This window comes from Mastomys coucha, unplaced genomic scaffold (genome assembly GCF_008632895.1).
Source record: "Mastomys coucha isolate ucsf_1 unplaced genomic scaffold, UCSF_Mcou_1 pScaffold13, whole genome shotgun sequence".
NCBI classification, from domain to species: domain Eukaryota; kingdom Metazoa; phylum Chordata; class Mammalia; order Rodentia; family Muridae; genus Mastomys; species Mastomys coucha.
This window is the reverse complement of record NW_022196895.1, coordinates 73,935,700-73,949,469: the sequence shown is the minus strand read 5'-3', so window position 1 is coordinate 73,949,469 and position 13,770 is coordinate 73,935,700. Positions and strand designations below refer to the sequence as shown.

Below are 13,770 nucleotides of genomic sequence, written 5' to 3'. Positions count from 1 at the left end.
GGACTGAGAATCTCTTGGACTCTCTGGTCAGCCAGTCCAGTCAAACTGGCCAGCTACGGCTTCAGAAGATACTGTCTCAAAACCTGTGGTGAAGAGTAATGAGGAAGAAACCCAATGTCACAACCCCGGTCTCTACACACAGATGCATGTGTGTAAACACACACGCACACACACACACAGACACACACGCACACAGGCACACAGGCACACAAGGTGCATGCACACGCACATGTGCACATAGACATGAGTATCTATGCATAAACGAACACACATATAAACATTCCGTACCCTGGTATAGCTCTTGTTTCTTTATGTCATTCAGAAATTAAAACGCATAGGAAAACCGTCCCTCATTAACTTATTTAACAACATCCTGAGTGCCTACCATCGATCTACCAGATGTGTGGTACATGCTGGAGGTGCTAGGGGAAATCAAGTTCCTCACCAGTCAAGAATGTGATTAAGGCACAGCTAGGCAAGAGTCTGTGCAGATAGGTGTAAAACCACAGCTGTTCCCCAAGGAGAAGAAATCACCCTGCCTGGAGCAGAGGAGCCCTGTGCCATTAGAGAGAAGTGTCCTCCCTGCGGATATGTCTGCTGTGTGAACAGTTGCAATTTCTTCCAGAGTGTTTCATAAGCATTATCTGGTTTTGTTATCGTATCGCAAAGAAATAGTGGATAGACTCGAGGTATCTGTCATCATTTGTGGGTCAGGTTGAGAAGGGCAGCCCTTCAGGGGCTGTAGATTTCTTTCTGGAAGAATTACATCGTGCCGTTAAGGAAAGTGTCAATGAGGGTACATGATCTGCAAAATGCCAAGCAGAAAGTAATGGCTTCTACATTCCAGACCCTGACTCTCTTCCTTCTTTTCTGCTTCACAAATGTCTGCCTCGTTTCTTCAATAATGATGCGCATGCTGCTCTCGGCGCTCCCTTCATCTGCTCAGAGGATTCTACAAATGTTTCCTGGGGCCAGGAGTAGTTTGCTCTCACTTTTGCTCTGTTTTCAACCCTTTGGAAGGTGATTGCTTCCTGTTCAGTCTTTGTTGTAGCATCTCTTTCCACCTCTCAACTCCTGGCTATCACTGCTAGGAGCTACTACAGGGTGGTCCTTTGTGAGAGGTACTTGTTACTTTGTAGCAACTCTTCCCACCTCTCAACTCCTGGCTGTCTGTCATAGCTAAGGGCTGTGGGCTACAGGGTGGTCCTTCAGTAGCCCATGCCAGAGATACTTGTAACTTTTGTTTTGTTATGATTGGGCCATCAACTCTATTACACATAGCAACCTGACCCACTCACTTTCCTGTCTCTGAGCCAGTGCAGAATCTGTTACTAAATACAAGGAACCCAGGTTGTCATGGACTCTGCCTGATGAAAGAGCTTACTCTTTTCAGCCATCCCTCAGCTACTCAACACAAAACCTATGTCAACGTCTACCTCTGTTCCTCTGGCTGTTTAGCCACCAAAAAATAAAAAAGAGCAGCTTAACAAAAACGTTCCTGTTCATATTTCTGGTCACAGACAATGTTCCTTTGGCTTCTGTACCGTCTTTATGCATATGAAAAAATGACACAGGTTAGTGCAAGGCATTTGTTGTGAGCTCTGATATCGGATGAGGACCAAGCTAAAGAGAAAGCTCTTTTCTTGTACCAAGCAGGCTTGCACTACTCGATACAGTGCAATGGGGGGAGGGGTTGCAGGGGGAGTGGGGGAGGGAGACAGTGAATTAGAAGTCGTAAGGCTTGATAGAATCCTTAGCTTTTCTGTAGTTCGTGAGCAATCTTGGTGAGTTGATCTCTCTAGACAAGAGAGGTGGCATGATCTTGACGTTCTCATCCAGTTCTGAGGTCAATATAAACCTTGGCCAAGGAAAGGGTTGTGGGACCAGCTCTGCTCTCTGAGGAAGGAGAAGCAGCTCCAACAGCAGAGCTCTTCTGGCTGGGTAAATGCGCACTATAGAAGACATACCCCTCTGGTCTCATACCGTGTCTCTTCAGAGATGTCCCAGGGCAAGCTAACATACCAGGAATCTCTACAGGGAAAAACTAGTGGGCACTTCTCAATCTTGGGAGTTAGGGATCAAGGCTGGGCCATGGACACAATGCTAGCTCACTGGCTGCTCTTCCATCTGAGCTAGGGAGAGTCACCACTGTATGTTCCCTTTTGATGTGAGGGCATAGACAAGATGTTCTTCCTTGCTCACGCATGTCCCACAGCTCCTGTTTCAGTCTGAGCATTGTCTCTGCATGAGCAGTGGTGTAACCTGAATCTGTATTTTCAAAGTTTTATGTTCATGCGAATTAACAGAGGAACTTGTTTAAAGGTTTCTTTTAAGTTAGTAGATTAAGTTAGTAGTTTTGAGGTGACACCTGAAATTCTGTATTCCTAGCAAGCTCTCTTGTGGAATCCGTGAAGCTGGTCCACACACCACATAGTAGGTAGAAAACAGTAAGGGATTGGAAGCCAAAGGCCCGTAGTTCACTTTGTAAGATGCTACAGGATTCACTGCAAGCCTTGATTTCCAGCTTTTTGCAGTAACAATGCTCTCACCCTTTTCATTTTGAGATGATTCTAAATAGCACAAACTATACAGATGTTATAGTGTGGACATTCCACCTTAAAGCCAGCCAGTGCACCAACTCCGCTCTGACTGCCCCAGAACCCAAAAAGAGCATGCCTGATCTCTGTGCCTTTAGGTTACCAAAGCCCGCCACTAACAGACCTTGGGTGGGCCTAGGAGCCTGCGCTGCCTCTCCCTCCTCTCTAGCTTCTGGGTGTTGTTCTTCTTGGCTCCAAAGCTTGACTTCTACAGATGGGAACCAGGTGACATACTGACTTGTCTCTTCTTGCCCCTGGCTAGGTGGCAGTGGAGAGCAGTCACAGGAAGCAGGCCAGTGGAAGGCAGAGGAGAGCTCTGAGACCGTGCTCCCCAGGCGTAGGAGTGTGTTCCACATCGAGTGGTCATCCATCCGGAGGAGGAGCAAAGGTTCGTACATCCTCTTCCTCATACTCAGGCCCCAGCTTCCTATCGCAAGCAGACAACAGAGGTCCCTACTACACAACGGCAGTACCCACTACACAGTGGTCCCTTAGACACATGACCACTGGCCAAAGCCACGGGTCTCCTATATCTAGACAAACCCAACTGTCAGTAATAGAGCTTAGGCCAGCAGCCAGAGCTTTTAGAGCTCTTCATGAGATTCAAATTTGCCACCAGTTTATAAAACATTGGTCATGCCACACATGGTGCGACTGCCCTCTAATCTCAACATTCAGGAAACTGAGGCAGGAGGACAGCCAGAAGGAATCCCTTTCAAAACAAACTATTAAAAATCCACCTGTTCAGAAGACTAAGGAAAAGTTCTCACTGTGACAGTGACAGTGACCAGAGGGCCAATGCAGAAGGGGATGACGGAGAAAGAAGGGGACCCAAGAAGTCAGCCAGGGCTGAGCAGAAGATACCAGAGGATCCTAGAGAGACAGTTCTGGTCAGAGGAGGGACAGAGAAGCCTCTAAACAGATAGGACAGAGTGTGGCTCCAGCACAGCCCCCAGAGTGGAAGCAGAAACCGCACAGTTACACAGCTGACCAGCTGGTTGTGCAGGGAACTGTGAGAGCGCACACACACACACACACACACACACACACACACACACACACACGGCCGGAAGCTGCCTTGGTTCCTGTTAGTCTTGCTGTAGTTTGTCCAGTCTCATTCATTCATACCCAAAGTTAACTAAATAGAGCAAGCGCCTAGAGCAGTTTATGGGAAAAACTTGGAGGTAAAGAGGGCACTGCAGGCCTTTGAGAGAGGTCTGGGGGTAGGGGTGTAGGGGGGCTAGTGAGTGGGGTGTGCAGCCCAGGCAAAGGGGTCTGAGATGGAGAAGTTCCTGGGAAGGCTGAAGCCTGGCAGCCTGTTCTGGACAGAAGCAGAAGGTCAGAGGATGGCTCAGAAGGGAGGCCACACGTACAAGCCTCAAGTTCAGAGGCAGCTTCTCTGTTTCCTCTTTCTAAAGCTTCCAAATTGTATTGATTTCCCTAAGTCAGTGGTTCTCAGCCTTCCTAATGCTGTGACCCTTTAATACAGCTCCTCAGGCTGTGGTGACCCCCCCCAACCATAAAATCATTTCCATTGCTATCTCATAACTGTAATTTTGCTACTGTTATGAATCATTATTTGCTTTTGCTGATGGTCTCAGGCAACCTCTATAAAAGGGTCTTTTGACGTCCAAATGGGTCGCAACCCACAGATTGAGAACCACTGAAGAGCTTCCAAAGCACACCAATGTTTGTCGACCCTACTTCTTTACAAGTGGGAGCAGGATGCCTTTGGTGCATCCCTTCTAGCGCTTAAACACCCTAAACACACATAAATGTCAAGAGGATTAATAGCAAAGAGGAAGGGAGCCCAGCCTATTCTCACACTTGACCACAGGAGGGCACCAGAGTACCAAAGCTTCTATCTAAAGCCTGCTCTTTTTCCAAGAGGACCAACTGAACTTAAAAGGGTCATCCTTAAAAAGGAGCCAGTCTGAGGATGGTGGAAGATGTTTAGAGTCACGCTGCAAGAGTTCTATAGAATTACAAGGGCAAAAGGACATCTCAAGACCTATCGAAAGCGACTATATGGCTATGATCTATCCCGACCCAACTATTAAAATGCTAAAATTCAAAGACAAAAAAATTATTAAAGAATTTTCCTTATTCTCTGAGTTTTATTAGCATTTCTTGCCCAGATGTGGTGGGAGATTATTTACTAGAGAAACTGGAACTTGGTGGTTAGATCACAAAGTATGTGTGGCCACCATTAGGGTAAAAATAAATATCATCATAGCTGGACACGGTAGTACTCACCTTTAATCCCAGCACTAGAGAGGCAGAGTAGATGAATCTCCATGAGCTCAAGGCCAGCTTGGTCTTCATAGCAAGTTCCAAGCCAGCCAAGGTTATATAGCTATATAGTGAGACTTTGTCGCAATAAAAATAGTAATAATAATAATAATAATAATAATAATAATAACAACAACAACAACAACAACAACCAGGAAAAATTTAAAAAAATCATAATCAAAACAGGGAAGAGGAGAGTAAGGAATGGAAAAGAATAATTTTATTTATTTTTTAAAGATTTATTTTATTTATTTTATGTATATGAGTACACTGTAGCTATACAGATGGCCATGAGCCATCATGTGTGTGGCTGTTGTTGAACTCAGGAACTCTGCCGACCCCTCTCTCTCTGACATAATTCACTGTAGCTGTCTTCAGACGCACCAGAAGAGGGCGTCAGATCTCATTATGGGTGGTTGTGAGCCACCACGTGGTTGCTGGGATCGGAACTCAGGACCTTGGGAAGAGCAGTCAGTGCTCTTACCTGCTGAGCAATCTCACCAGCCCAAGAATAATTTTAAAACCATCTGCTTGAGGGGAATTATTGCAAAGTTTAAACCTAGATCCTGCATGGTCCAGTTGCCCATGACTTTATGACAAATGGGCAAAGGGTATCAACATCCAGTTTTTCTTTCTTTTTTAAAGTATTCCTATTGGAGCTGGAGAAGTGGCTCGGTGATTAAGGTTCTCTTGCAGAGGTTTGATTTCCAATACACACAGTGGCTCACCACCACCTGTAACTATGGTTCCAGAGAATCCAACACCCTCTTCTAACCCTTGTGGGCACCAAGCACATATGTGGTATACACACATAATTTGCAAGCAAAACACTCACACTTAAATAAATATTTGACAAAACATACATAAAAAATAAATAATTATTCAGAATATGTTTTAATTTATTTAATTAATATATTAATTAGTTAATTAAGAATTTCAGCCAGGCGGTGGTGGCGTGCACCTTTAATCCCAGCACTTGGGAGGCAGAGGCAGGCAGATTTCTGAGTTGGAGGCCAGCCTGGTCTACAGAGTGAGTTCCAGGATAGACAGGGCTATACAGAGAAACCCTGTCTCAAAAAAAAAAAATTTTTTTGTAATGTATTTCTGTCATGTATACCCTCAACTCCTTCATCTAACTCCTCACAGATCTACCTTCCACTCTGTATCCCAACTGCATGTCCTCTCTTTTCTTTCTCTGTCTTTTCTTTCTCTTTCTTCCTTTCTTTCCTTCTTTCTCTATTTCTTTTTTCTTTATTTCCTTTCTTTCTCTCTTCTTTCTTTCTTCCTTTCTTTCTTTCTTTCTTTTTTTCTTTCTTTCTTTCTATAACCCATCAGGTCTAGTTTGTACTGCCCATCTAGTCCCAGGTATGGGCCATCTTCTGGGGTGCAGTTAGCTTACCAGAGTCTATACTCTTAGGAAAACTGACTCTCTTGCTCCCAGAAGCCCTCAACTATAGCTCCTGAGTTAGGGGTGGGGTCCCTATCACTCTGGGCTAGAATGTTGATGTCTTTGGTTTTGTGCAGGCAACTGCAATTGCTGCTGGCTTGTGTGTATAACAGCCCTGCCACGCCCAGAAGGCACCATGTGCTTCCATCCTCATGAACCTCTGGCTTTTACTCTTCCCCCATAGTTGCCAAGTCTCAGGGGATGGTATGGGATACAGATGCTGCACTTGTGGGCGAGCCCTCCTCTGACACTTATTCTCTACACTGGCCACTGGCCACTCCAGACCCTGTCCATCCTACACGTCTGTTATTAGTCAAAGTTTCTATTCCTGCTCAAACATCATGACCATGAAGCAAGTTGGAGAGGAAAGGGTTTATTTGGCTTACATCCACATTGCTGTTATCAAAAAGGAAGTCAGGACTGGAACTCAAGCAGGCCAGGAAGCAGGAGCTGATGCAGAGGGCATGGAGGGATGTTCCTTACTGGCTTGCTTTTCCTGGCTTGCTCAGCCTACTCTCTTATAGAACCCAAGACTTCTAGCCCAGGGATGGCACAACCCACAAGGGGCTCTACCCCCTTGATCATTAATTGAGAAAATGCCCCACAGCTGGATCTCATGGAGGCATTTCCCCAACTGAAGCTCCCTTCTCTGTGATAACTCCAGCCTGTGTCAAGTTGACACACAAAACCAGCCAGTACATCTTCAAATGATACTGAGATCATAGAGAAGCCACCAACCCTCTAGACTGCTACTTCCTCATCTAAAATACAGGGGTCAAGCATATTGGCTAAGAAGAGCCACCAGGGTCTCTGAACTTCCTATATTCCTTCATGCCCTGTTTCCATGAAGATGTATAGTTTCCTTGAATAGAATCCCCCAAAAGGGCCTGACCGATAAAGGAACAAAGGGCTTTTAGCCATTAGAGTCCATGGCTTTATGCTTCCTATAGAAGATACCAAACGGTCTAATGTATGTCTTTTGAGAAATTACCGCCACGGTGCCAAAGTAGGGATGTCTGAAGTGACAGTTCTCTCTTTCCTTCCAACTCCAGTGTTTGGAAAAGGTGAACACCAAGAGAGACAAACCAAAGAGCCACTTCCCTGCCTGTATCGGAAGCCCACAGTGGAACTCTTTGTGAGTATGGCAATCCCAGACCAGAGAGACAGCACCCTGCAGCCCAGAACCCACGGCAGGCAGGAGGGTTGCAGTCCATCAAGGAGGCTCTGGTTGAGGGAGACATCTCTTGAGTTCCTGTTTTCAGAACTGTATGTGGATTAAAATGTCTATTTTCCTCCATTTGTTTAGTTAATAGTCATACCTTTTCATTTGAATTATTTATCATCAGTTTGTATTTGGGAAATAAGATTGTGTAATTTGATCTCCTACCTCTGTATTTAGAATTCAAAAACTTAGCATGCTAGGGGAAAATGATTTCTTTCAGAAAGAATGTAAGACAGTAGTTTTTAAGAAAATCTATACATCAGTCGTTAAATCTTCATTCTACCATTTGACTTTGACCCTTGCAAACGAGAACCTCTGCCTGCCTGAGTTCTCATGCACAGAACGAGGGCGAAGATAGCATCTCGTTCTACTGAGGTTGACTATATCAAATAAGATGGTGCGTAAGAACAAACAACCTAACGAGACGGGAGATGGTTAAAGAGTTTAACAAAATCTCAAATGGAAATCTCAGCTTGGCCCACCCCTACCCCTGGCCGCCAAGAGATTTCAAATGCCACCTAGTGTGACAACTATAAAATGTGGAAGACTCTTACCCATCTCTGGTCCATGGCAGGGCCTGGACACCATGGAGGAGAGCTCTGAGATAAAGGTGGAAGCCAACACAGCCAGGACTTCCTGGATTCAGAGCTCCATGGTTGCTGGTGGGAAGAGAGTCAGCAAGGCCCTCAGCTACATCACCGGGGAGATGAAGGAGTGTGGAGAAGGACTTAAAGGTACATCCTGTGGCTTCAACCCCCTGTCGCCTCCCTCACCCCCTGGAAACATGCTGCAGGGCTTCTCTGCGGGCCGACCAGCCTGAAGGCTCTTTCTGGGACATCTCAGGGAAGCTACTTGTGCTGGTAACGCAGAGCCTCCTGGGATATAAACACAGGTGTTTGTGACTGTACTGTAAGGATGGATAGGTGGGAGAGGTCTTATTTCTCAACAGAGAGGTTCTGCTGACCCAAATGTACCTTCTGAATATTGCAGACCAGCACTGGGATTTTTGAATCCAGTATTCTAGACAAATGTACTGGGTGGCCTAGAGGAGCTATGCCTACCGAGTCAGGGAGTTCTCACTGGGAATCTCCACATTGCTTGGCTCATGGGTTTCATACCCTCTGGGCAGCAAGAGAATATTCTGGAAATTGTATGCCACTCTCATAGGAAGCAGAATTAAGCTCATGGTAGGTACCTAATCCCCACCATGGGGGAAAAACAGCCTAGAGACTAGTAGAGGATGCATCTGGGTAGTGACGACTGGCAAGGGCTTTGGACATTCAAATGCAGCCCTGGGCTCTTTGTTTATCCTCCTCTCAAACAGGTGGATAGCCCTGATCCCCTGAAGACCCTCTCTCTAACTGCCACCAGGGACCTGGGCCAGGCCCGACCCGCTCTGGGCATTTGCTGAGTTTCCAACTTTCATTTCAGACAAATCTCCAGTGTTCCAGTTTCTTGACTGGGTGCTCCGAGGGATGTCTCAGGTGATGTTTGTGAACAACCCTCTCAGCGGCATCCTCATCGTTCTTGGCCTCTTCGTGCAGAATCCCTGGTGGGCCATCTTGGGTTGCCTGGGCACTGTCATGTCCACCCTGACTGCCCTAATCCTGAGCCAGGACAAGTAAGTCCCCAAGGCCCAGCATTCTAGTAAAAGGCCGGGAGGCCCCTCCCTGGGAGGACCCTTGTCTCCTTCCTACCATCTAGCCCCAAACTCATCAAAGCAGTGACGCTGGTAACTGACTCCTCTTTGAATAGCAAAGGATAGACAGGTGTCTTAGTCAGGGTTTTACTGCTGTGAACAGACACCATGACCAATGCAAGTCTTATAAGGACAACGTTTAATTGGGACTGGTTTACAGGTTCAGAGGTTCAGTCCATTATCATCAAGGCAAGAACATGGCAGCATCCAGGCAGGCCTGGTGCAGGAGGAGCTGAGAGTTCTACATCTTCATCTGAAGGCTGCTAGTAGATTACTGACTTCCAGGTAGCTAGAAGAGTCTTAAAGGCCACGCCCACAGTGAGACACCTATTCCAACAGGGCCACACCTCCAAATAGTGCCACTCCCTGGGGCTGAGTATATACAAACCATCACAATAGGTTATCTCCCCAAAAGAGTATACCGATTAGAGATGGCTTATAGGGCCCCAAGTTGGAAAACTATGACTCTGAAAAACAGTTAAAATCATATGGAGACCCCAACTCTACCAACATATCCTTGTGCCCCCAGGTCAGCCATTGCGGCGGGACTCCATGGCTACAATGGAGTGCTTGTGGGGCTCCTGATGGCCGTGTTCTCAGACAAGGGCAATTACTACTGGTGGCTGCTGCTCCCTGTCATTGTCATGTCTATGACTTGGTGAGTTTACTTGTACATTTGTGTATGTGTGTGTGGGCATGTGTGCATGTGTGTATGTGCATGTGTGTGTGTTTGCACGCACGTGTGTGTGCGTGCACGTGTGTGTGCATGCGTGTGTGTGCATGTGTGTATGCATGTATGTGTGTGTGCATGTGTGCATGCACGTGTGTGTATGTGTGTGTCTATATGTATATGTGTATGTGCGTGTGTGTGTATGTTTGTGTATATGTGTGTGCACACGTGCGTGCATGCGTGTGTGCGTGTGTGTATGTGTGTGTGCATGTGTGCATGCGCGCGTGTGTGTATGTGTGTGTCTGTGTGTATATGTGTATGTGCGTGCGTGTGTGTGTGTGTGCATGTATGTGTGTGTGTGTGTATGTGTGTATGTGTGTGTAAGTGTGTGTGTGTCTCAGGTCCTAATGTTTTCATGGCAAGCACTTTACTTGCTGAGCCTGCCTCCCATCCTAAGTAGCGTCCTTCCTAACCTAATCCTATGGTTTGTTTTTAATTCCATTCTAAAGTGTTTGTTTAGCTTGTATGTCAGGAATGCCCACTAGAGGCAGTTCCTAAGGAACTGAGAGCATCATGCCGGATCATCTGTGTGCACTATCTCATCAGCTACCAACCAAATCTCAAAGGGTCTCTAGTCTTGCCCTACCAGAGTACAAAGCAAGAAACTGCTGGCTGCATAAGCTACGAGCTGTGCAGAGTCCTGCCAGCTCTGGAAATCTCATTCCTCCTGCTCCACCAACATTTTCTCCATCCCTTTGGCCGATGCTCAGATGGAGACAACCACTCAGGGTAGACTGAAGGCCAGCCATGAGGCAGAAACCTCAAAGTACCAGGCTTCTTCTCCCTCATTTCCAGAAAATGGAGGGTAGTCTGTCCATGAAGTCAGAATACTTAGACGCTCAAACTATATTAACGACTTTAACTCCCTCCCATTCTCCCAAGCCCTTCCTCACTCCTCCTGCCTAGGGGATGGAGTTCTATGACTCTTTGAGGAAGCCCAAGGCTCTCCTAGAACCATCCTTCTCAGGTTAAGTGTAAACCTTCCCAGTGTCTGTTCTCCCAGGGGGAGGCAGCCAGCAAGCTGCTTTTCTCTGGAGAAAGTGGGGTTGTCTGCTGCCATGCGGTCCAGTGTGAAGGCAAGCAGTAGCTGACAGGCGCTTCTCACATTTCTTCCATCAGCCCCATCCTTTCCAGTGCCCTGAGCACCATCTTCAGCAAGTGGGACCTCCCAGTCTTCACACTGCCCTTCAACATTGCCGTGACCCTGTACCTGGCAGCCACGGGCCACCACAATCTCTTCTTCCCCACGACGCTGTTGCAGCCTGTGACCGCCACACCCAACATCACCTGGTCAGATATCCAAGTATCTTTGGTAGGTGTCACGAAAGAAGGATGGACAGGGTTTGTACAAATTTGCTGTCAAACTGAAGATACTCATTTTACACAGCAGAAACACCGGCGAACAGTGATTATTCACAATTACACGGTGCAAGGCGTTCTATAGACATAGCCTGAGAGATACTGTCCTGGTCTCCTCTGAGCTAAAAGTTATGTTTCTGGTCCCACCCTGTGATTACAGAGGAAGCAACCAAAGCCAAGTTAAAGAGCCATTCAAGGTTGCACGGTCAATTAGTGAACGGTGAAGTTAAGCCTAGAACTCTGACCCCAGGGTATGTGGCCTGGGCTCTGAGCCGCTTTCCTTTGTTTGAAAGTCTTTTTGATGCTTAAGCTCCATTTTAAGATAATTATTACCCTGCGTTTTTTCTTTCATTCATCACACTGAATCATTAAAGGATACACGCCATGCCTCTCCTCACTGACTTACAAAGTCACCGGAGCTTATTCCTTCTCTCCATGAGCCTTGCTTGGGCTTTGAAGCCTAAGTTCCCCTCCATTGAGAAACATAGGTGGCAGAGATTCTTACCTTTGTAAAGTATTTTATGTATAATGCTGAACTCTGGAAGCTCGCCAAGATACTGTATAAGAAGCAGCACTAAACGTCTTAAAGCGGACAGGGAAATGGAGCCTCGGGGCTTCTTATCAAACTAGGGATGCTTCCCCCCCCCACACCCCCAAGACTTCCTACTTTCCGGCACGTTAAAGGATTTCCCGATCCAATCGGTAGCTCGTGGTTATTGGCGATCAGTCACCATGAAGCCATTTGCGCTTCTTAAAGGAACTTGCAGAAATGAGGATGCCCTGAGTCTCCCAGCATCCCAAGGTGTTGTTGACAGATTTGGAATTCACTGAAGCATCAGTATCAGAAAAGGGAACTTTTCTGTCAGCCTTATCCTTGGCCATTGTTGTGTTTCTGTGAGGACTTTCCTGTGCCAGAGGCAAGAAAAGGAGCCACATTGGTGATTCACTTTCCATACGAGGGTGTTTATCCAGTCCCTATCTTTTGGAAGCAAAGTTACGCTACTCAGTATGCTATGAAGAGATAATATTATAGTTCAATGAACTGTGTCTCATTATATTCCCAACTCTTACAGAAATAAAATATTTTGTAATAATCCTATACAAATAAACTTAGACCACCCGTACTCCCCATGCAAAGATTCAGAAAAAATAATCAATATTTGGTGGTTGTTCTTAAAGGAATAACTTCTGGACTATGGTGAGGACTTGTGTGTTGACTCTTCCAATGAAAACTTGTACTTTGCCTTTCAAGAAAGCAAAGTGGCTGCCAGAAAGAGGGTCTACAGGTCCTGACAATGTTGAGTGACCACTGAGAAGACTCCCCAGGGGGCACAACTAGGTGTGGATGAAACAGCCAGGTGTCACTGTCTGTGTATATACCAGTAAACTCTGTCCAAAAAGAGTTAGTGCGGGACTTCTGTGAGGAGGTGAACACTCTCTATGTCCGTAACTAGCACTTGACTCGTTCTACAGCTTCTGAGAGCCATCCCGGTTGGAATCGGCCAAGTGTACGGCTGCGACAATCCCTGGACTGGAGGCATCTTCCTCATCGCTCTGTTCATCTCTTCGCCTCTCATTTGTTTGCACGCTGCCATTGGATCCACCATAGGGATGTTAGCAGGTCTGCGTCACCTCATCTAATGACACCACTTTAATGAGCTATAGGGGTGTTAGTGCCCGGGGCGGCTTCAGAAGAAAATAGTGAAGGTCTTTAACATCACACCTGCTCCATGGAAGCTCCCTCTTCCCCTCATGCCTTCTGCATTGTTTTAAGAATTATTTATTTATATTATGTATATATGAGTTCACTGTAGCTGTCTTCAGACCCAGAAGAGGGCATCAGATCCCATTACAGATGGTTGTGAGCCACCATGTGGTTGCTGGGAATTGAACTCAGGACCTCTGGAAGAACAGTCAGTCAGTGCTCTTAACCGCTGAGCCATCTCTCCAGCCCCCTCCCAAGCCCACCCCCTGCTTTCTGCATTTTGGAGAGCTAGAATCCTCCCATCTCCCTAAGCAAAAGCCATCCTCAAGAAAGACTTCGGCGAGAGACATTTAACCCAAAGGATAAATGTAAAGGCTGGGAGAGGTTGCTCAAGAAGATTTAAGGGTGCTCTCCCATGCTGAAAGAGAAGGCTCTGTTCACAGCCAAGGTTTTGGGTGGAAGATTTTTAGGTATACAGCAAAGAAAGGGCATTCTCTGTACTGTTTAAATTGGACCCTTACCCCAAGGGTCTCTTCAACTCATAATGATCATTAGCCACTACCTATGGTCCTGTACATTTATTTTCTTTAGATGAATTGTCATTGAATGACACTGAAATTCTTTTTTTATGCATACCTGCCTATTTGGGTATCTGATTTTGGCTTGAGGACGGGGTGGGTTTCAGGAAGGCAGGTGAGCTCTGTAGGTACATACCTGCC

The 13,770-nt window shown here is 46.3% G+C and overlaps 1 protein-coding gene across 1 annotated transcript in view; it reads left to right on the top strand.

Moving 5' to 3' along the window:
- Slc14a2 (solute carrier family 14 member 2) overlaps positions 1-13,770 on the top strand; it is a 435,832-nt gene that overhangs the window by 414,853 nt on the left and 7,209 nt on the right. The window contains exons 12-18 of the mRNA XM_031366111.1: positions 2,860-2,985; positions 7,389-7,471; positions 8,133-8,292; positions 8,990-9,179; positions 9,787-9,915; positions 11,107-11,299; positions 12,820-12,967. Of these exons, the coding sequence (XP_031221971.1) occupies positions 2,860-2,985; positions 7,389-7,471; positions 8,133-8,292; positions 8,990-9,179; positions 9,787-9,915; positions 11,107-11,299; positions 12,820-12,967 (1,029 nt within the window). The remainder of the gene's footprint in view (positions 1-2,859; positions 2,986-7,388; positions 7,472-8,132; positions 8,293-8,989; positions 9,180-9,786; positions 9,916-11,106; positions 11,300-12,819; positions 12,968-13,770) is intronic.